This window comes from Anomaloglossus baeobatrachus, chromosome 5 (assembly GCF_048569485.1).
Source record: "Anomaloglossus baeobatrachus isolate aAnoBae1 chromosome 5, aAnoBae1.hap1, whole genome shotgun sequence".
In the NCBI taxonomy this organism is placed as follows: domain Eukaryota; kingdom Metazoa; phylum Chordata; class Amphibia; order Anura; family Aromobatidae; genus Anomaloglossus; species Anomaloglossus baeobatrachus.
In genome coordinates, this window is record NC_134357.1 from 573,867,077 (window position 1) to 573,890,248 (window position 23,172).

At 47.0% G+C, this 23,172-nt stretch overlaps 1 protein-coding gene across 1 annotated transcript; it reads right to left on the reverse strand.

Moving 5' to 3' along the window:
- Positions 1-879: 879 nt before the first annotated feature.
- Positions 880-22,831, reverse strand: LOC142313081 (uncharacterized). Its single transcript, XM_075352066.1, has 3 exons — positions 22,795-22,831; positions 12,479-12,592; positions 880-5,327 (listed from the first exon to the last, which is right to left on the reverse strand). The coding sequence occupies exons 1-3, from the start codon at positions 22,829-22,831 to the stop codon at positions 4,306-4,308; spliced, it is 1,173 nt and encodes a 390-aa protein (XP_075208181.1). The 3' UTR covers positions 880-4,305.
- Between the last annotated feature and the right edge of the window lie 341 nt (positions 22,832-23,172).

Consider the following 23,172-nt stretch of genomic DNA (forward strand, 5'->3'; position numbering starts at 1 on the left):
GGGATTAGGGGTTGAGAAGAGGCGCAAGAGCCTTGATCCTTGTCTGACAAAGCAAGCTAGGTTTCTTATAAGGAAAGAGGGCATGATACTTAAGGCCGAAGGGATATGGTTAGACCAGATGAAAACCAGAGGGCTACAACCAGGCGTGTCGTGTTCAATGTCTACCCATCTCTTCCCACCCCTGTGGTGATATAGGTCAAGTATGCATGTACCTAGGGAAGCCATACTGTAGAGGCGAAAGTCTGGGACTCCCAATCCCCCAGTCTTCCTAGGACTACTAAGTAACTGGAAGGATAGCCTGTGCCGCTTGGATGCCCAGATAATCTTATTAATTGCTTTCTTGAGGCGGGAAAAGAAGGATGCTGGGAGCCAGATGGGGAGGCTTTGGAAAAAATATAGCAGTCGTGGCAACAAGTTCATCTTAATCGCACTCATCCTACCAAACCAAGACAAGTGTAGCTTGTTCCATTGCTCAAGATCTCGCTCTGCTAACCGCAGGACAGGAACATAATTTTGAGCAAATAAACTTGTGACGTCAGGCGATATTTTGACTCCTAGATATGTGAGGGGCCCTGATTGCCATTTGAAAGGGAAATTTGACTGCAAATGAGTGACTAGAGGTTCGGGCAAATTGATATTTAGTATCTCCAATTTGTGCGAATTTATTTTAAAGTTACTTAGGTGGCCATATTTGCAAAATTCTGACAATGTTGGGGAGGCTAATTATAGGGTGTGTAATGTATAAAAGTAGATCATCTGCGAATAATGAAAGTTTATGTTCTGCGGTCTTGAGAGGAAAGCCCTTAATGGAGGGGTTACGTCTTATAGCCTCTGCCAAAAACACTTGGAATTTTTTTGCTGTTTTCCAGTACACTATATGGTAAAACTTATGGTTTCGTTTAAAACTACAACTCGTCCCGCAAAAAACAAGCCCTTATATGGCAAGAGTGACTGAAAAGTAAAAAAGTTATGGCTCTCAGAAGAAAGAGAAGATAAAAACAAAACGGAAAAACGCAAAATGCCCAGGGGCTGAAGGGGTTAATCTCAGGTGCATCTATTTTGTGACCACTCCCCTTTGTTATAAAAAATCATGTAGCTTACCATCTGATGCCGGTTATAGATTCTCATTGTATACTGACCTTTTTGGAAGGAGCCTGTCTCTGGAAGAAGCTGAGTTGTGACTATTGCAGCTGTAGTGTTTAGCTGCATTGGAGCTTCAATTATTTTTCCTTTATGTGTCTATTTTCCCTCTCTTTGTCTCCTTTACCTTGTGTTGCATTATTGTAGTGGTGAGATTACTGTTCTTGCCGGCCTTCTCACTAGCCAGGGTTAGTTCAGAATGAGCAAAGGCTGATGAAGGAGTGGAAGAAGACCCATATAAACATGTTAGGAAGCATATGTGAGTTGCAGAAGGTGTCCCCTCTCCCCATCATCAGGACCTTCCTTTATTATTTCCATTGTTTTCCTTGTGTTACGCTGCACGCTGAGTGTCTGTACGCTCTGGCATGACATAATGTTTTAGTTTTGACAACCCGCAGTTTTAGCCATTAAGCAGATCAAAGTCCTGGACGGAGGCTTAAATTTTGTCCCTGGCATTTTTTGCTGAGGATAGAAATGTTTCATGTCAGAATTACTCTAGTAATAAATATACAACGTTTAATGAATTTGATAGATTCTTCTTCTCTGAACAGAAGGCCATTGTAATGCTAAACTAAATTGAGGAGGATCGTAATTTGGAAGAATTGGTGGGGGATCATCATGTAAAACCAAAGGTCTCAAACCTCATTAGTATCCAGTAAAATCTTGCTTATCGTCATTAGACACGTTCTAGCATTTGATAGAAAAGGACTTGTTGGCTCTGCACCGTTATGTCTCCTCCAATAAAAATAATCAGTTATATAATTTAACCTTGTTTTTGTGCGTTTTAGGGAGGCCATCAATAATTGGTGATAAGGCAATGCTGAGTTTGAAATCTCACCTTAATAATTAAAGTTCCTACTCTTGAGATCTAAAATAATTTTTATTAATAGCCATACAATTGTGTTGCAGCATAATTCTTTTCAGTTTCAGTTATGAATTCTTTTTGCAGACGGAGAGAGCTCCAGTGGGGTCACGTTTCTCCCCATCACTCAAAATGTAGGATGGGGAGAGGAACAGTTTATTTTTTCTTTCGATAATCCCTTTGCAGAGGATTTGATTGCTCTGTTAGTTCGAAGACGGGGAGAGAGAAGCCGGCATGATTGGACGAGGGGATTGGTGAGCCCCAGGGAACACGAACCGTAGAACACTGGAATGGCACTGAGACGATAGGTGAGTAAAGGCTTTTTTTATTTTTTATTTTACCTGGGGAACACGTGGAATCAGAAGGAGTTTTCCTAGTAGTGGACAACCCCTTTAAAGGAGAAATCATAGACCATAGGATGGCAGGAGTGGTGAGTTGACATAAAAATGTTTAAAGGTGTGAAACAACATAAAAACAGAACCTGGTATAAAATATAAGAGAAATATACATAGGTAGTAGTAATAGTATATAAACATAATGTATGTGTAGCGCTCACCACTGCAGATGGTAAAGTGGTGAGCAGGAGTGGACCTACTGGACCACAGGTGGACCCCAGACTTACTCTTTAGTGGCAGGTGCTTGACTAAGCACCCACCACGAGGCAGACACCAGGTGCCACTCCCAGGGCAGTGACCAGGACTGTGGCAGCTGACCCCAGGGCGAGGATGGACACAGATGCAAACAGGCAGCGTCACTAGTGTATAGACATGAACCACCGGGATTGTTCAGACAAGTAGCATGGCCAGGACGGACAGGTATAGTCAATAGCAAAGACAGGGACCACCATGACAGCTGAGGCAGGTAACACGGCCAAAGCGGACAGGCACAGTCACTAGTATTGACAGGGACCATCAGGACAGCTGAGGCAGGTAGCCCGGCCAGAACGGACAGGTATAGTCACCAGTATAGACAGGAACCACCAAGTCAGCCGGGGCAAGTAGCACAGCCAGAACTGACAGGCACAGTCACTACTGTAGATAGGGACCATTGGGACAGCTGAGGCAGGTAACACGGCCAGGGCAGGCAGGCACAAGGTACTAACAAGGCAGGACAGACAGGAACAAGGTAATAGCTAGGAACTAGACAATGGACAAGGGGACTCGACAACTAGCTGGCTAGGGAATAAACCACTAACTAATAGTGTTGCGGGAGAGTGCCTTAAGTTCCCAATGCCGCTCATCAATAGGCTGAGAAGCACTTTCAAGAAATGGTGCGTGGGCTCTTTAAGAGAAGGGCAGCGGTGCACGTGCATGCCCTAGGCGCACTCACGGAGGCCCTGTGCAGCATGCACAGTAGACACCCACATGGAGGAGCACGGGGAAGCCAGGTAGCATGGTGCGGGCTGGCCGTGGCGGTGAGTGAGTTGGTGTCCCTTCAAGAGGGAGAGAGAGCAGTGCAGGGACACTGGCACTAGTTTCCCCCTCTTATGCCTGCTCTTCCTTGGACCTGAATATCTTCTCTCATCAAAGTCATCGGTAGCTGGCAGAATGGCAAGGGGGCCCATTTCCACCTCTAAATTAGGTATAATTGTGCATTTTGATGAGTTGTTGAACTTCAAAAGGGCCCAATTACTGTTCTTGCACAAGTGGATGAAGGACATATATAGAATAGGATCGATTCATATATACCAAGATGAGGGATATAAACTCCAGAATGGGCCCAGGGTGAGATCATATATAGCAGGATGGGCCCACGATGAGTGCCATATATACAAGCATCTGGCCATATATGTCAGGAGGAGGGCCATACATACCAAGATGAGAGCCATATATACCAAAATGGGGATCACGTATACCAGGATGGGACAAAGATGGGGAATTATATACCAGGATGAGAGACACATACAGTATAATTGGAAGGGGCCCAGGATTACCCCCATAAGTGTCAGCAGCAGATCCTACCCAGAACATTACGTCATGACTACATTTTTTGCTTCATTTTGTTTTCCTATTTTTTTCCTCTAAAACTTAGAAGCGCCTTATGATCATAATAATAAACTAAGTTTAAAAAGAAAGAAAATGGTGCTTTCCCTGACCAATTCTTACTTGAGCAATAGATTTTTGGATAAAACCCTTTGACTCATGGTACATCATGATCCCTTCTCCCATGTGACTCATCTGACAACAGAACCTGATTAATGATAAAAATATTTGCCAAATTCCGAAAGTAAAAATGGCTCCTCTACTGTGTGGGTTTTCTAATGGTTGATAAGAATTGATTTACCAGTTAAACATTTCTAATATTCACAACATTAAAAAGGTTTCGTCTGTGTGTGGCTTCTTCAGATGTTTAACGAGTTCTGATTTCCGAGGATAACATTTTCCACATTCAGAACATAAAAATGGTTTATCCCCTGTGTGAAGTTTTCTATGGTCAATAAGAGTTGATTTCCTAGTAAAACATTTACCACATTCCAGGCATGAAAATGGCCTCTCCCCTGTGTGTGATGTTTGATGACGAACAAGAGCTGATTTCTGAATAAAACATTTCCCACATTCTGAACATGAAAATGGCTTTTCCCCTGTGTGAATTTTCTGATGTCTAACAAGGTCTGATTTCTGAATAAAACATTTTCCACACTCTGAACATGAAAATGGCTTATCCCCGCTGTGAGATTTTTGATGCACAACAAGGTCTGATTTCTCAATAAAACATTTACCACATTCTGGGCATGAAAATGGCTTCTCCCATGTGTGAGATCTTTGATGCACAAGAAGAGCTGATTTCCGAATAAAACATTTCCCACACTCTGAACATGAAAATGGCTTCTCCCCTGTGTGATTTTTCTGATGTCTAACAAGATGTGATCGCCGAATAAAACATTTACCACATTGTGAACATGAAAATGGCTTCTCCCCTGTGTGAGATCTTTGATGCTCAACAAGTTCTGATTTCCGAATAAAACATTTTCCACATTCTGGGCATGAAAATGGCTTCTCCTCTGTGTGAGTTTTTTGATGGATATTAAGATTTGATTTCCTGGAAAAACATTTCCCACATATTGAACATGAAAATGGTTTCTCCCTTGTAGGAGCCGTTTCATGTTTCACTTCCCTTCTGTAACTTTTATTTTGTTTACAATTCTGTGATAAATCGGAATTTTGTACTTGTTTGAAAAGATCAGATGATAGAGCTTTCTGAGGAAGGACTGGAGGTATATCTGGGATAGCAGGATGCTCTTCATATGTATCATGTGTGATACTTTCATCATCTGTTATAAATTCTGAAGATATTAGATTTCCATCTGAACTCCCAATACAGTCATCTGCTAAAAATAAACACAATGTTATTAGTTTATAATGATATTATATTGAAAGTACATTTATTTTTTTAAACCATAACATCAGAAATTAAATTAGGAAAAAATGTATTCTGAATCGGTTGTCGAATTTTGACATTTAAGAGTTACATCTTCGTTAATTCGGATCTCCCATTCCTAGCACCAGTTCTTTAGAATGAGCTACAGTAAATAATCTGATTGATTATCACAATGTGAGTGCAGTATAATGAGGGACAGGGGGCTCCTATACTGTCCCTCATGCTAGGGGACCCTAAAGGTACCGTCACACATAACGAGATCGCTAGCGAGATCGCAGCTGAGTCACGGTTTCTGTTACGCAGTAGCGATCCCGTTAGCGATCTTATGTGTGACACCTACCCGTGATCAGGCCCCTGCTGTGAGATCTCTAGTCGTTGCCGAATGGTCCAGGCCATTTTCTTAAAAGGCAATGTCCTGCTGGGCAGGACACATCGCTGTGTTTGACACTGTGACAGGGTCACAGTGACTGCTGATATCGTTATACAGGTCGCTACTGCGACCTGTATTGTTCCTGCATCGTTGGTAAGGTCTGACTGTGTGACATCTCACCAGCGACCTCCCAGCGACTTACCAGCGACTTACCAGCGATCCCTATCAGGTCGCATCGTTTTCGGGATCGCTGGTAAGTCGTTGTGTGTGACTGGGCCTTAAGCTATTCCTAACTTCTGGATCACCCCTGAATATGGAGATGCCTGAGTCCTGTGCCTTACTATTCTCCTGACCAAATCTAATCTGTTATCCCCCTGGGAAGGAAGGGGCAGGAATATGATGAAAACACAGATTAAGGCAGATGGAAAACAGAGATTAAGACAGACAGGACACATTGAAAACTCACAGAAATAAACAGTGAGAGACCAAGGAGAAAAGCAAGAGCAGTAGTGGGACTACACAGCGGCAGATACCGCTCATGACAGACTGCTAGCAGCTGTAGAATTCTTACTAGACTTAATGTATGTACACAGCGGAAGACACTGCTCTGACAGACTCCTAGCAGCTGGCAAAAGTCTATTAGACTAAGCGTGCCTCTTCATGACAATAATGACCAAAGCCTAACACCTTACAAATTTGCTTATCTCATGTGCTAGTTAGTTACTAATAAAGGCCATGTTTGGGCCGCAACGTTTAACTGCACTAAATATTGAATAAATTAATTATTTTCACTTAATCTTGGAGTGCCTCTTATCTATTATTATTTTTGGAGTAGGGCTTATATTTCAAGCATTCTCCTCTCCAAAAATCCCATAAAATCATGTTAAGTCTTGTTTTTGGTGTAGGTCGTCTTTTTGGGAAAACGGAGTATTCATGAACCCTCTGCATGTCTTTGAGTTGCCCTCATAGCAACATAGTACCTTCTCTATGTGGCGCCCCTGAGGCTCTGGTAGCCACAGGGTACTGCACCTCAGTTAAGGTGCGGTATCCATCTCAGGTAAGGGGGGAGTTAATCACCGGTGTTCCACATTCACACACTACATACAGCTTAGGAGACTTCACACAGGGTGGGATGGCTCAGGGTAGGCAGGGGGGGTGGCCATGACGATGCATGGGACTTCCCCGGACTCTGAAGTCAACCACCTGGGCGGCGGGTTCCACTTTGGGGTAGAAATAGGCGCAACACACTCACATCAAAAACAGACCAGTCTGCACCATCGTTCAGACAAGACATCTCTCGAACTCTTGAACTTTACTAGGCCCGGGGCTTGGAGCGGAAGTTCAGCCAGGGTACCTAACCAGGGGTGGGATTCAGCCGGTTCTGTCCGGTTCTGGAGAACCGGTTGTTATGTGCCACCCTGGCAAAACCAGGGTGTCACAGAGGTCTGCTTCCATGTTTTTTGGTGCAGATCTCACAGTCCCTTGGGGAGTTTCCCACACAAACACACACTAGCCAATCAGGCCCCACTCACCCCCTCCCCAGGAAAACGGGAGGGGGGAAAGAGGACCTTAGAAACAGCAGAGTAGAGTGTGAGCTGAAGTCGGTCTGCAGGAGGAGAGGAGTCCGGAAGCAGCCCCTGTGTGGGGCTAGGAGAAGTGGTAGTGAGGGCCTCAGGAATAGGCCAGCCGCTTGTGGGGACCCGAAGTAGACTGGGAGAGGGTAGTGGCCCCCCAGGTGCCAGCTGTCGGGACCCTGTCCGGACCGGTACACGGAGCAGACACAGACACAGACCGCAGGCAGGAAAACAACACCTGAATTACACACACGGGTGTGGGACCCGTCCTCACAGCATCCGTGGGCACCAGTTACCAGCAATTTGGTTTACAAAAGACTATTTCTTCCATCTGCGTTCCTGACCCTCCACATCATACAGCTTCATCCAGCACCACGATAACCGAACTGTGAGTGTACTATTCCCTGCAATCCCTGCCACCACTGTTGAGGACAATAATTGAGTATACAAAAATACTTAATTCAGCCATTTCATAGACTCAGGTATATAGTTTAGTAAGATGTAAACTAACACACATATCTATGCATGTCTTTGTTCTCCTTTACTCTTTTACTAATACGTTTATATAGGTTTATTGCATAGTCAGTGTATTCTCCCTTAAAACAAATTTTATATATATATATATATATATATATATATAATCAGCACATGTATTCTCAAAGATGGCTGCCGTATCCTGTTTGCACCCGAGACAGATGGACAAAAGAAATTCCTGGAGTCTGGACTGTCCAATCAAAGAGAGGATATGCAGATCCTATACCTCATGAAGCCCCGACCTACTATACTTGATTGGACTAAAACTTTTGTTTACACCCCCTTACTGCTCGGTCTAGGCTTTTTTCAAATAATAAAGACCACTTGGTCAGTGCCAGTCATGGAGATAGATGTAACTGACTTGCTGTCCAGTTATTCTTCATTCTCGTGTGCACACATGACATTATGATTAGAAACAGCAGTCAGATCCCGAGACCTTTTGAGTCTCACCATCATCATCGTCATTTTGAACTTGACACCACCACAACTCCCAATTGGGCCCCGGGACTACACCTCCCCTACCCGTGGAGGGGATTCCACCTTGCTGCCCCACACCACCAGTCCCGGGCACGGTCCCCAGAGGCAGCGGCGGTGCCACCATCTCATCACCGCAACCCACGAGTGGCGTCATGGACAATTCCCCTGTACATAATCCCCTTTTTGCTGTGGAGCCTGGGATCACAGACCGGGTCACGCCACCGTACACCTACAAAAGTGACCCCTTGGCCCGGAACTGAGTACCCCTTATCCCTGGGCGACACAGTTAAAATACCAGCCGGTTCCCAGAAACGGCAAGAAACAGCTGCGGAGACCCGGTTCCCTGTATTCATTTGTGTTAGTGTCTCTTTAAGACACTGACACATATGAATCCCCATACCTCCGCACTGCACTTCCGGGTACAGCGGAGCCTGTCTGCTCCCTGACCCGGCGTGCAGCGATGCACTAGCGCTACAGAGGTCACGGCAGCGTGGGGAGGTACCTCCCTGTCAGCGTCAGCGTGCAGAGACAAGCCGCGGAGGAGGACGGAGGACAGAGGAGAAGATGCCGGTGCTTGCAGCAGGTAAGCGCTCAGTGAGACGAAGATGCAGGGAGAGGAGCTGCATAAGATGGCAGCTGTATGTGGCTATATGGGGAGAGGCCACATAAGATGGGAGCGCTATATGTGGAGAGGGGCCACATAAGGTGGGAGCGCTATATGGGAAGAGGGGCCACATAAGGTGGGAGCTATACGGGAAAAGAAGCCATATGGGACAGGCTCTGCAGGGGAAAAGGAGCACATGGGATGGAATCTGCAGGGGGAAAGAGGCCATAATGGGATGGGATCTGCAGGGGGAAAGAGGCCATAATGGGATGGGATCTGCAGGGGGAAAGAGGTCATAATGGGATGGGATCTGCAGGGGGAAAGAGGCCATAATGGGATGGGATCTGCAGGGGAAAAGAGGCCATAATGGGATGGGATCTGCAGGGGAAAGAGGCCATAATGGGATGGGATCTGCAGGGGGAAAGAGGCCATAATGGGATGGGATCTGCAGGGGGAAAGAGGCCATAATGGGATGGGATCTGCAGGGGGAAAGAGGCCATAATGGGATGGGATCTGCAGGGGGAAAGAGGCCATAATGGGATGGGATCTGCAGGGGGAAAGAGGCCATAATGGGATGGGATCTGCAGGGGGAAAGAGGCCATAATGGGATGGGATCTGCAGGGGGAAAGAGGCCATGATGGGATGGGATCTGTAGGGGAAAAGAGGCCATAATGGGATGAGATCTGTAGGGGGAAAGAGGCCATGATGGGATGGGATCTGTAGGGGGAAAGAGGCCATGATGGGATGGGATCTGTAGGGGAAAAGAGGCCATGATGGGATGGGATCTGCAGGGGAAAAGAGGCCATGATGGGATGGGATCTGCAGGGGAAAGAGGCCATGATGGGATGGGATCTGCAGGGGAAAGAGGCCATGATGGGATGGCATCTGCAGGGGGAAAGAGGCCATGATGGGATGGGATCTGCAGGGGAAAGAGGCAATAATGGGATGGGATCTGCAGGGGAAAGAGGCCATAATGATATGAGATCTGTAGGGGGAAAGGAGCCACATGGGATGAGATCTGTAGGGGGAAGGTCGCCCAATCCAATTTTAGCAGGGCTCCTTTAGTAATAATTTTTAAAAATTGTGGAAAAACCATATAATACAATATGACTGGAGCAACTGGTACTGGACAGGCGAGTGACGGTATAGGAGGGGAAGGAGATTTTACTTTAAATTACTTGTATTTTTTGGTTAAGGAAACTGCGTGAAAATGGGTGTGGCTAACAAAATGGGTGTGGTTACTGTGGCGCCCTGGACAAGCCAAGGGCCACAGGTAACAACACCTACACACCCCACACTCCCGGTCAGGCACACCGAAGTCAGACAAAAACCCTTGTTGCCTTCCTCCAGGGGCTGATGTCCACACCAGGGGGGTGGGCCAGGCGGTTGGCCCCGCCCACCGAGGAGTTCACAGTCCTGGAGGCGGGAAAAGCAGGCAGATAGTGTTTTGGAAGTGAAAGTGGAAGGAAGGAAAGTGGCAGTTAAGCAGCCTGAAGTTAGTCCGGGTGTGTAGCCCGGACGGATCAGCAAGGTTGGCAGACGGTGGTGACCGTCTGCAGGAGTGGCCTATTGGAGCTAACCGTAAGGACCGTGGACGGGCGGTGGCCCGGCGGTACCGGACCGGTACGCAAAGAGAAGCCAGCACCATCTGACAGGGGCTTACGGACCCCGGCAAGGCTAGGAGTCGCCGTGAATTTGCCAAATCCGTTAGCGAAGGGAACCTCCTGGGTTTCCCAGCAGCCAAGTCCCGACAGAAGGCAACCGTCCAACCGAGAGAGGGAAACACAGTCACTGCCAAGGCTAAAGTTCCCAGGGCCAGAGCCTGCGGGCAAAAGGGGCTCCTTCAGCAACCTTCAAGCTGGGGAGCGGGTTACCGGTGGGAACCCATTGGAACCGTTACACTACATAGGTGCAGGGAAAGGCAGTCACCATCAACCTGCTGGGAGAAACAACACCGTAGCCGTCTGTGGGACCCGTCCATCCAGCCGTGTGTTTTACCGAGAACTGTGTCCTCATCATTGGCTGAGTGAGTACCACCGTGCCGTGCGGCACAGCGCTGCCCCCGCGACCCTGCACCTCACCAGGCCCCATAACCCGCCTGCCATCCATCCCTACTCCATCACTGGGCCCCGGGACAACCAACCCCCTACCCACGGAGGGGAGAACTAACATCAAAGCTGCTCCCTGTCACCGCTCCCGGGATCCCCGTCCAGAGCAGCGATGGTGTCACCAACCTCACCACAACCGTGGGTGGCGTCACGGACAATATCAAATCCCCACCCTTTTCACTCACGGGCGAGGAGCGCCGCTCGAGTCCCCGGGATCCGGACCACCGCTCGAGCCACCACCGAACAGTAGCAGCAGCAGCCGCAGCGGCTGGACCCGAGCAGTGGGAGAGCGCAGCGTCCCCTCCTCCGCCCGCGACATTACACAATGGGTGTGGTTTTCAAATAGGCGGGGTTTACAGACAACCTGTTAAAAATTTGAATCCCACCCCTGTACCTAACTGCTGAGGGGAACATCGTAGGAAAAGGACAGTCTCTCTTTCTCTCTCCAAAGACCGGTAGCGGCCCCCTTACTTGCTTGGGATTGACCGGCGCTCACGACAGCACACAACAGCACCTGGGTGCAGCTTTGAATCAGTGAGTAAAAGAACCTGGAACTGCAGTTGCCAACTCTGAATAGCGACGCCGACGTCCCACACTCCGGCGCTCCCAAGGGACTGCCATTTCCCTGTTACCCACCTGGGACCCACTCCGCCTGTGCTGCCATAACACCTGCCCCAGTGAGGAATTCTGCAGCGGCGGTAACTCCCTGGCCGCATACCACAGGTGGCGTCATGACAAACTTTTCCCAAGCATCAAACTTTCCCCTCTTTCGCTGTACGCCTCGGGGCAAGGAACTGGGCAAGGCCACCCGTGACATCACCTGACCCAACGAGTAGGTTAACCACCTGCCCCGTGGGGCACTACAACTAGAAACAGTTTCAATCAGCAGGAGAAAAGCAGGTTTAGAATACCGCGCCAAACCACAAGAGTCCAGGTGAAGATAGTAAAACTCTTTTCTTTATTTTCACAGGTCTACGCGTTTCAAGGACATATCCGTCCTCTTCCTCAGGACAAATGTGCAGAAAATATGTCCTTGAAACGCGTAGACCTGTGAAAATAAAGAAAAGAGTTTTACTATCTTCACCTGGACTCCTGTGGTTTGGCGCGTTATTCTAAACCTGCTTTTCTCCTGCTGATTAAAACTACTCCTTGCTGCGGGACCGCTGCCGTCCACGTTATCTACATGCTTTCAAAGGGGTTGTGACTGACACAACCTCACCAGGTGAGTGTTCCTTTTGACATTCACCACCCTTTGTCATACCGGGTAAAACCTTATTGCGCCTTATCTCTCCACAGCTTTGCTGTGACAACTAGAAACAAACAGCAGAAGAAGCAGAAGCAAAGAAGATACAGCTGAAAAAACCAGGGCAGAAAGTCTAAAAATGTAACCACAAAATTAGTGCAGAAAGTACATGAGTAGATATCTCTTACTGGATAGATCTGGAGGAAACACATCCTGAGGAACATCGGGATCTTCTTGTTTACAGTCCTGTGGGAGAAGAGGACGGGGACATCTCTCTGGTGTTGTCCTCTTACTGGATAGACCTGGAGGAGACACATACAGGGACTGAATTCATTCCTTACATACAGATAATTATAGGCCGTGTGTATTTAGTCCTGTCTATTACCTGGTGATGTGAGGGGCTGGGGAACCTCCATCATGACGTCCTTGTACAGATCTTTGTGTCCTTCTAAATACTCCCACTCCTCCATGGAGAAATAGACGGTGACGTCCTGACACCTTATAGGAACCTGACACATACAATGATACCGTCACCCCCGATCCCTTCATAGCGTTACTGTATAATGTCCCAGCATTCCCAGCAGTGTCACCTCTCCAGTCAGCAGCTCAATCATCTTGTAGGTGAGTTCTAGGATCTTCTGGTCATTGATGTCCTCATGTATCGGGGGGTGAGGCCCCGTGATTGGGCTCAGGGGTCTTCCCCATCCCTCAGACACAGGGGCCTGACAGCGCTCACTAGAGGTCTTCTTCACTACTGTGTAATCCTGGTTATGGAGAGACACAGTAAGAAATCTCACTCCAGACATTTCCAGAGTCCTCACCTCTCCAGTTCTGTCCATCTGTTATTCCCATAGATAAGAATGATGTAATGTGACGTCATCAGAATCTCTCACCTCTCCAGTAAGCCGGAAGAGGATCTCTAGGGTGAGGTGTAATATCCTCTCCGCCATCTTGTCCCTGTCCATATCCATCCTTCACGGGGCAATCAGGAGAATTCTCTTCTATAGAGCGATTGTTCTCCCCAGCATCTAATGTGTATGGAGCCTGAGCCCAGTAATGGGGAATCTCCACACACCTCCACCTGCAGAGCCGCACACTAGATATATGGCTGCTCTGTGCTTCCAGGACCTGTGATGATGTCACATGGAGGGGAGGAGTCAGGGGTCACATGATCAGCTCCTCAGTGTAGTCCTATATTGGCGTACACACTGGATGAGGCGCGGTGTCAGTGGACGGTTATAGTAAACTATTGTTCGTATGTATGTGACCCCTGTTGCGTATGCATGTGACCCCTGTTGCGTATGCATGTGACCCCTGTTGCGTATGCATGTGACCCCTGTTGCGTATGCATGTGACCCCTGTTGCGTATGTATGTGACCCCTTCACACTCTTATTTCAATCTTTGCTAAATTGAATTTTTTATTGATAAGTTCAGGTGAGGAGAAGATTTATTGAGCGACTTTAGAAGAAAAACGTTTGGACCTGATCGTTCTTGAACACAAGTCGCTGAAAATGTGTGTATAACGTATATGGAGCAGAGCCGCATGTGTACGATGTGTATGGAACAGTGCCATGTGTGTACAATGTCTACATAGCGGAGCTGTGTATGTAACAGAGCCGTGTGTACATGACGTGTATGTAGTGGAGGCGTGGGTGCATGACATGTATGTAGTGGAGCCGTGGGTGCATGATGTGTATGTGGATACCCCTTTTACCACTTTATTAATCCCCAAAACACCTGTGCAGGTCCAACATAATCCACACGAGGTCCCACGACGATTCAAGCTCTGCTACATGTAAAGTTACAGCGTGATCATGGCACATGACTATCCGCTATGAGGTTCATGCAGAGACTGATCAGCGATTAGTGGTTAGTCCTGGCCACAGCTGGAGGTTCCTACGGTCCTCCACTTGTGACCGCAGGTAACTTGACCTCAGGTGACTTCAGTGACCTCACCTCAATTAATTCACCGCTCATCACGCAACTCACTTAGTCTGTGCCTGACCATCACAGTGTACATAGGAAATCCTGTGGATAGAAGCGCAGAATTACCAGGTAAGGTAACAGATTAGCCAAAGTAATTTAAACCCACAACTTCTGCTTTTGAATCCAGTAATTTGCATTATTTCACGCCAAATTTCATTACTACATACTGCAATGGCAGTGTTTTTATTAGAAAGGTTTTGGAAAAACATTGGAACATGTTATTAAAAGATCCTATTTTAAAGGATGTTATGCCTTCTCATCCGGGTATCACTTTTAGAAGGGCCCCTACCCTGAGAAATATTGTAGCCCCCCAGCAAGTTGAGAATTTCCACGGGTATGACGTGCCCACGGGGTCTTGGGGATTACTCGTCACCGGGCTGGTGTCGGTTTGGGATGTCACAGCGGCTGGGCCCGGTTCCGTGACCCCAGTGGTGTCAATAATAGTGGGGATGGGGTGTGGAGTTTGTATTCATGATGCCACCTGTGGTGTGTGGCCAAGTATTAGCTGCCGCTGCGGGAGGTCTTCTCTGGGGCGCATGATCACGCAACTCGGATGGTACAGCTTTCCACAGGCAGAGCTATGACCCCAGGGAGAATGTTGGGAGTAGTAAGCGCCTATGACGCAGGGCTGCGATGATAGGAGCGCCGGTAGTGATGGGACGACACAGAGGTTGCAGTCAAAGTTCTTTACTCACTGAGATTACACCTTTGCAGTGCCGTGCTCTGTTGTTATGGGCTCCAGCCGATCCAGGATAGTTAGGAGGTCAAGGCTGGTGTTTCCTCCTGTGTGTCCTTTCTAGTGGTCTTCCCTCCACCCCAGCTTATGGGCTGTGGAACGGGTCACGGGTGGTTTCTGCACTCCTCGCGAACCCTGGGATTCCCCTTCTTCCAAAGAACCCGGGTCGAGCCTCCATCTCCGGACCATGGGCCCCTTTCTATACTGTCTTCTTTTCCTGACGTCTTTTCCTGACGTCTCTTCCTGATGCCTTCTCGACCCACTCCCTGGGTGCCGACCTGGCGCTAACTCAATTCTATGTGAGATGGCTCCTAACGTCCCCTAAAGGTGCCCCGCCTCCTGGGTTGCTGAACCAGTGGGCAGGAGGTCCCATAACTTGTGATGGCCACACCCGGCATCTACCCTGGCTCAGTCCCAGTGAATGAGCTCCCGTGTTATGTGTTGGATGTGTTGTGGTGGTTTACCGGTGATGACCTCCTCTGTATCCAAGATGAATACTGCACCCCAGGTGAGGTGCAGTACTCTGTGGCGCCTGAAGCTGCAGGGGCGCCACAGGTACAGTGAACTCTGTGTTGAAAGCAGGCTCATTTTTTTATGTTTTGAAAAAAAAACCAGTTTATTCTGTAAGTCAATCTAACATCCAACATAAGAGGAAATCCTTCTGCTCTTCTTCTGGGTCGGAAGATTTTCTGATAAAGGGCCGTCTCAGATGCCAATCTTATTTTATTGTATACCTGATAGAATGCGAGTGTAATAAACAGTATATGGGCAGGACCTCTCAAACACTCCATGCGAGTGTAATAAACAGTATGTGGGCAGGAACTCTCAAATACTCCATGCGAGTGTAATAAACAGTATGTGGGCAGGACCTCTCAAACACTCCACAACAGACTTCATTCCCACAGGCATAATATTAAAACAGTTTTTTACTACATGGACTCTCTAGGCATTGTACGGTAGTTCATAATAAAAATATGGCTTTAAGGGTGACCCCATCGAACAGATCCCTCCTAATACCTCCTAATAGACTGGAGGTATTAAGTACAGAAGAAACATTCTGGATATACAAATTAAATACTTTGAAGCCTATAGGTTTAAATGATGTGACATCTGTTTTATAAATTTTATTTTATCAATATATTTTTATTCAGTTTAATAGATTTCTTGGTTTTATATTATTTATTTATATTATGATAATTTTATATTATCTTAATTCAGGTCCCGACTTTTAAATATGTTTAATTTTAATAATGTTTGTATTTATAAATTTATATAACTACTAGAAGGTGGCCTGATTCTAACGTATCGGGTAGTCTAGAATGTGTATGTAGGTTAGCAGATTGAATAATAAGGTAATGAATGGACTGGATGGGTTAGGTTTAATTTAGTATTCTTATAATTGTTTATTGGTTTTAAAATGACAAATAACAGAAGGAACAGTTTTAATAGATGATTCTAATGTTTAATTATGTCCATGGCTTGTAATGAAAGAAGACCATGAACAGTGTAAAGTTAAGTAAAAATATGCTGATGCTGTGATGTGGGCCAATGCTGGTATGTGCCCCCATCGTGGTGCAGCCACCATCCTGACATGTACCCCCATCCTGCGGGGTAATGTGTGCGGAGGGCGGAGTGTGGGGTGGGTGGAGCTGAAGACGTCAGTGTTGGGGACTGCATAGCTGGGGACAGGTGACTATCCACGTGTGTGTGTGTGTTTGGGCGCTTTCACACTTGCGTTCAGCGCAATCCGCCACTATGGAGAATAGCGCAGTCTGTTAACGCACTGCGCTATTCTCCATAGACTTGTATTGACAACGCACTGTAACACATGTCTGCGTTGCATCCGCTGGACGACGCTGCGTCGTTAATTTAATGCAGCGTCGGGTGGAGGGAACACTGCATGTAGCGTTTTTTGGGCCGTTAAAATATCGCACCTTGCCGGATTCCGTTAGAATCTGCCGAGGTGTCTAATGATTGTCTATGGTGGCAGATGCTGCCGCAATGCACTAAGCTTCAAAATCCGCTGACGGATCCTGTCACGTTCTACTGCGCATACTCAGCATGCCCAGCAGAACGATCTAAATCGTTTAAAATCACTCCTGGTCTCTCTCCCCCTCTCTCCCCCCACCTCTCCCCCACCCTCTTCCCCCCCTTTCTCCCCCTCTCTTATACTCACCGATCATCAGCGCAGCGCTGCACAGCTGTCACACTGCTCTGGCGGCTTCTCCTGCTTTTGAAATTGCCGGCCACTCATTATTCAATCTCGTATTTCCTGCTTCCCCCGCCCACCGGTGCCTATGATTGGTTACAGTCAGACACGCCCCCACGCCGAATGACAGCTGTCTCACTGCAACCAATCACAGGCGCCGGTGGGCGGGTCTATATCGTGCGGTAAAATCAATAAATAATTAAAAAAAAAACCTGAAGTCCCCCCCAATTTGATACCAGCCAAGAAAAAGCCACACAGCTGAAGGCTGATATTGTCAGGATGGGGAGCGCCACGTTATGGGGAGCCCACCACCCTAACAATATCGGCCAGCAGCTGCCCGGAATTGCCGCATCCATTAGATGCGGCAGTCCCGGGACTCTACCCGGCTCATCCCGAATTGCCCTGGTGCGGTGGCAATCGGGGTAATAAGGAGTTAAATGGCAGATTATAGCTGCCACTAAATCCGAGGTTAATTATGGCAGGCATCTCCCCGAGACACCTTCCATGATTAACTTGTAAGTGAAAGTAAATAAACACACACAACGAAAAATCCTTTATTTGGAATAAAAGACAAAAAAACCCCCTCATTACCCACTTTATTAATCCCCAAACACCCATCCAGATCCGACGGAATCCACACGACGCTTTCAGCTCTGCTACATGAAGCTGACAGGGAGTGCTGTAGAACATGACCGCTCTGTGTCAGCTCCACGTAGCAACTGAAGTGAGCCGTGCTGTCACCGGAGACTTCATTCAGATAGTGCTTGCGTGTGTGTGGGGATGATGGAGGCTGGTGTGTGCGGTGATGATGATGAGTGCGGTAGTGCCGGGGTGTGTGCGGGGATGATGATGAGTGCGGTAGTGCTTGTGTGTGCGGTGATGATGATGAGTGCGGTAGTGCCGGGGTGTGTGCGGGGATGATGATGGGTGGGGTAGTGCCGGGGTGTGTACGGTGATGATGATGGGAGCGGTAGTGCCTGCGTGTGTGCGGGGATGATGGGTGCAGTAGTGCCAGGGTGTGTGCAGTGATGATGATGGGAGCGGTAGTACCTGGGTGTGTGCAGTGATGATGATGGAAGCGATAGTGCCTGCGTGTGTGCGGGGATGATGGGAGCGGTAGTGCCGGGGTGTGTGCAGTGATGATGATGGGAGCGGTAGTGCCTGTGTGTGTGCAGGGATGATGATGGGAGCGGTAGTGCCAGGGTGTGTGTTCAGTGTACACATGCGGAGGGCGGAGTGCGGGGGTCATGGAGCCGAGCGGGGCCATGTCGCTGAGGACGTCAGTGCCGGGGACTGCATGGCTGGGAACAGGTGACTGTTCAAGTGTGTGTGCGTGTGTGTGTGTGTGCGTGTGTGTGTGCGTGCGTGTGTGCGTGCGTGTGTGTGCGTGCGTGTGTTCAGTGAACGCATGCGGAGTGTGGGGGGGTGGAGCCGAGTTACTCTGGTAACAAAGCGTTTTGCTTAGTTACCCGATGTGTACCATGGTTACCAGCGTACGCCGGCTCCTGACACGATCCCAGCAACGCAAGGGTATGTGTCGGCTGGGTTGCCGGTGTGGGCTCCCGGGGGTGCGGCACTCACCGGGGAGTCGGGGCTCCTTGTAGGTGTGGGGAAAGGTGTCGGGCGTCGTCCTGTCGCGCTGTAGTTCGTGCTGTCGACTTAGCTGAGTCATTGGTTGCAGGCTCTTTAGCGCACGCGCTGTGGTGACGGTTGTCACTGTAATGACGTCATTTTGGAGCAAGACAGACAGACAGAATAAGGCAATTATATATATAGATAAATTGTATATGATTGATGTTAATGATTCATGTTTCTAATTGAGGGAAGGGGTGCGTGATTATGGGTGTGGTTATTCTGGCACTGTCCTTCGCACTGTAGTCATACGGGAGGGCTTCTCGTTTGAAGCTTGTGAACTTTCCGTAATCTGCGTAGATGCAGACGCAATGAGGTAGTTCCCACGGTCTAAAGTCTTTTAACCTCCACACATGCGCAGTGTGGTTCTCTCCCACTGACCTGAACTCCTGTTACCCCTCAGACATGCGCACTCCTGCTTTACTCTGGCACTCGCTTTCTGAACCTTCACAGCTAGAATCACTATACTAAGGGGTACTTTGCACGTTGCGACATCGCTACTGCGATATCGTCGGGGTCAAATCGAAAGTGACGCACATCCAGCGCCGGTAACGACGTCGTAACGTGCAAAGCCTAGATGCACCAATAAACGATTGCAAAAGCGTCGAAAATCGGTGATCTGTGTAGTGTTGGCTATTTCCATAATATCGCTGCAGCGACAGGTACGATGTTGTTCCTCGTTTCTGCAGCAGCACACATCGCTGTGTATGAAGCCGCAGGAGTGAGGAACATCTCCTTACCTGCCTCCAGCAGCTATGCGGAAAGAAGGAGGTGGGCGGGATGTTTACGTCCAGCTCATCTCCGCCCCTCCGCTTCTATTGGCCGCATGCCGTGTGATGTCGCTGTGACGCCATACGGCCCGCCCCCTTAGGAAGGAGGCGGGTCGCCGGCCAGAGCGGCGTCACAGGGCAGGTAAGTGCGTGTGAAGCTGCCGTACCGATAATGTTCACTACAGCAGCTATCACAAGATATCGCATGTGCGACGGGTGCGGGTACTATCGCGCTCGGCATCGCTATCATCGGCTAGTGATGTCGCAGCATGCAAAGTACCCCTAAGGAATACAAATATATGGTGCACATCAACACTCCCCACCAATAACTAATATTCTTTAATTCAACTAAAATTCATTATTTTAACATTCCTTTTTGTTTTTAAAACTGAAATGTTCATTAATTACATTCCTCCATGGATTTTTCGTCATTGCTTCTTGAGCGGCTTCATTTGCACAACATTAAAACTCAGACGGATCACCACCTCCATGGCTTCTAACTGAGTCTGTTTAGGGCCCTTATACAAAAAAAAAAAAATAATTTTCACATATTGCTTTTTTTGCTTATATGAACTCCTTCTAGTACGTTAACCTCATATGTAGGATTGCCGCACGCGGTCTCTGCACACACACTGTATATTATGTCTGCACTACTATATGAAACCTCAACACTTCTTACCCACAAGGACTTTCCTGCTCGTGGTCTTTGAACATTCGCACTGCATATCAATTTTTGCACAACCCGTCACTGTACACACACAATTTTTTATTTTTCTTCAGATTTTTCCTTTTTCCCTTTGATAAATAATACATGAGTTTCAGGGTCAAAGTTTTTGATTGTTTTTATTTTTTTTTTTTTATTTTTCTGTAATATCATCATCAATTTATTTTTTCAGCACAACCCCCGCCCCATTTTTTAACACAAAATATACCATAACCTTTCTTCTTCTCCCATTGTTTATCATGATCCCCTATATAGGGCTGTGGATAGAGCCTCCAGCCAGTGTATTACTATGATCCCCAGTAAATCCCACAGTTCTAGACTCTCAGCATTCTGTTATATTTCCAAGAAATATTTTTACATTATTCCTTATCTCTTTTTCCTTTTTGCTTTTTGTTTTGTAATTTCTATATTGTTGCGATATTTGTTACTTCCAGGACTTTTAAAGTCATCTTTTAATACATTTTGCTTTAAATCTTGTTGCCGTTATTTGATAAGTCGACTGTCTCGCCAGAATTTGAAATACAGCGGGCGATCCTCTGACGTATCTGTATATATATATATACAGTTAGGTCCAGAAATATTTGGACAGTGACACAATTTTCGCGAGTTGGGCTCTGCATGCCACCACATTGGATTTGAAATGAAACCTCTACAACAGAATTCAAGTGCAGATTGTAACGTTTAATTTGAAGGTTTGAACAAAAATATCTGATAGAAATTGTAGGAATTGTACACATTTCTTTACAAACACTCCACATTTTAGGAGGTCAAAAGTAATAGGACAAATAAACCAAACCCAAACAAAATATTTTTATTTTCAATATTTTGTTGCGAATCCTTTGGAGGCAATCACTGCCTTAAGTCTGGAACCGATGGACATCACCAAACCCTGGGTTTCCTCCTTCTTAATGCTTTGCCAGGCCTTTACAGCCGCAGCCTTCAGGTCTTGCTTGTTTGTGGGTCTTTCCGTCTTAAGTCTGAATTTGAGCAAGTGAAATGCATGCTCAATTGGGTTAAGATCTGGTGATTGACTTGGCCATTGCAGAATGTTCCACTTTTTTGCACTCATGAACTCCTGGGTTGCTTTGGCTGTATGCTTGGGGTCATTGTCCATCTGTACTATGAAGCGCCGTCCGATCAACTTTGCGGCATTTGGCTGAATCTGGGCTGAAAGTATATCCCTGTACACTTCAGAATTCATCCGGCTACTCTTGTCTGCTGTTATGTCATCAAAAAAAACAAGTGACCCAGTGCCATTGAAAGCCATGCATGCCCATGCCATCACGTTGCCTCCACCATGTTTTACAGAGGATGTGGTGTGCCTTGGATCATGTGCCGTTCCCTTTCTTCTCCAAACTTTTTTCTTCCCATCATTCTGGTACAGGTTGATCTTTGTCTCATCTGTCCATAGAATACTTTTCCAGAACTGAGCTGGCTTCATGAGGTGTTTTTCAGCAAATTTAACTCTGGCCTGTCTATTTTTGGAATTGATGAATGGTTTGCATCTAGATGTGAACCCTTTGTATTTACTTCCATGGAGTCTTCTCTTTACTGTTGACTTAGAGACAGATACACCTACTTCACTGAGAGTGTTCTGGACTTCAGTTGATGTTGTGAACGGGTTCTTCTTCACCAAAGAAAGTATGCGGCGATCATCCACCACTGTTGTCATCCGTGGACGCCCAGGCCTTTTTGAGTTCCCAAGCTCACCAGTCAATTCCTTTTTTCTCAGAATGTACCCGACTGTTGATTTTGCTACTCCAAGCATGTCTGCTATCTCTCTGATGGATTTTTTCTTTTTTTTCAGCCTCAGGATGTTCTGCTTCACCTCAATTGAGAGTTCCTTAGACCGCATGTTGTCTGGTCACAGCAACAGCTTCCAAATGCAAAACCACACACCTGTAATCAACCCCAGACCTTTTAACTACTTCATTGATTACAGGTTAACGAGGGAGACGCCTTCAGAGTTAATTGCAGCCCTTAGAGTCCCTTGTCCAATTACTTTTGGTCCCTTTAAAAAGAGGAGGCTATGCATTACAGAGCTATGATTCCTAAACCCTTTCTCCGATTTGGATGTGAAAACTCTCATATTGCAGCTGGGAGTGTGCACTTTCAGCCCATATTATATATATAATTGTATTTCTGAACATGTTTTTGTAAACAGATAAAATAACAAAACTTGTGTCACTGTCCAAATATTTCTGGCCCTGACTGTATATATATACATATATATATATATATATATATATATATATATATATATACATATATATATAAAGGTTCTTTCCTCTGTAGTAGAGTGTTGATTTCTCCTTCATGTCCTGATGAAGGAGGCAGAGTTCTCTGAAACGCATCGACCTGAATAAAAGCATAACGAGATGAAATAATCAACATCTGATTTTCTGGTGATAGCGCGGCATACACCCGATCTCCCCCCCCCCGTTACGTCTCAATTCGCTTTCCAGGACTGCGGCTGCCGCCATCTTTTATGTGCTTTTAGGAGTTGTGACTGGCACAACCCTAATAGGTGAATGAAATTACCTTGGCTTATCTGTTACCTGACCTGGTAAGACCCTATTCTGCGCTTCTATCTACAGTATTTCCTACGTACACTGTGATATTCAGGCACAGACTGAGTGAGTCGCATGATGATCGGTGAATGAACTTAGGTGAGATCACTGAAGTCACCTGAGGTCACGTTACCTGCAGTCACAGGTGGAGGACCGTGTGAACCTCCAGCTGTGGCCACGGCTAACCAGAGTGACGTGACCATTGATCGCTGCTCGGTCACTGCCTGAACCTCACAGCGGGCGGTCATGTGCCA

Coding starts and splice junctions, on each gene's coding strand:
- LOC142313081 (XM_075352066.1), bottom strand. CDS start 22,831: ATGGCGGCAGCCGCAGTCCTGGAAAGCGAATTGAGAC. Junction 12,593..22,794: donor CCTGGAAAGCGAATTGAGAC/GTAACGGGGGGG, acceptor TGTCTCCTCCAG/GTCTATCCAGTAAGAGGACA. Junction 5,328..12,478: donor GTTTCCTCCAGATCTATCCA/GTAAGAGATATC, acceptor TATTTTTAGCAG/ATGACTGTATTGGGAGTTCA.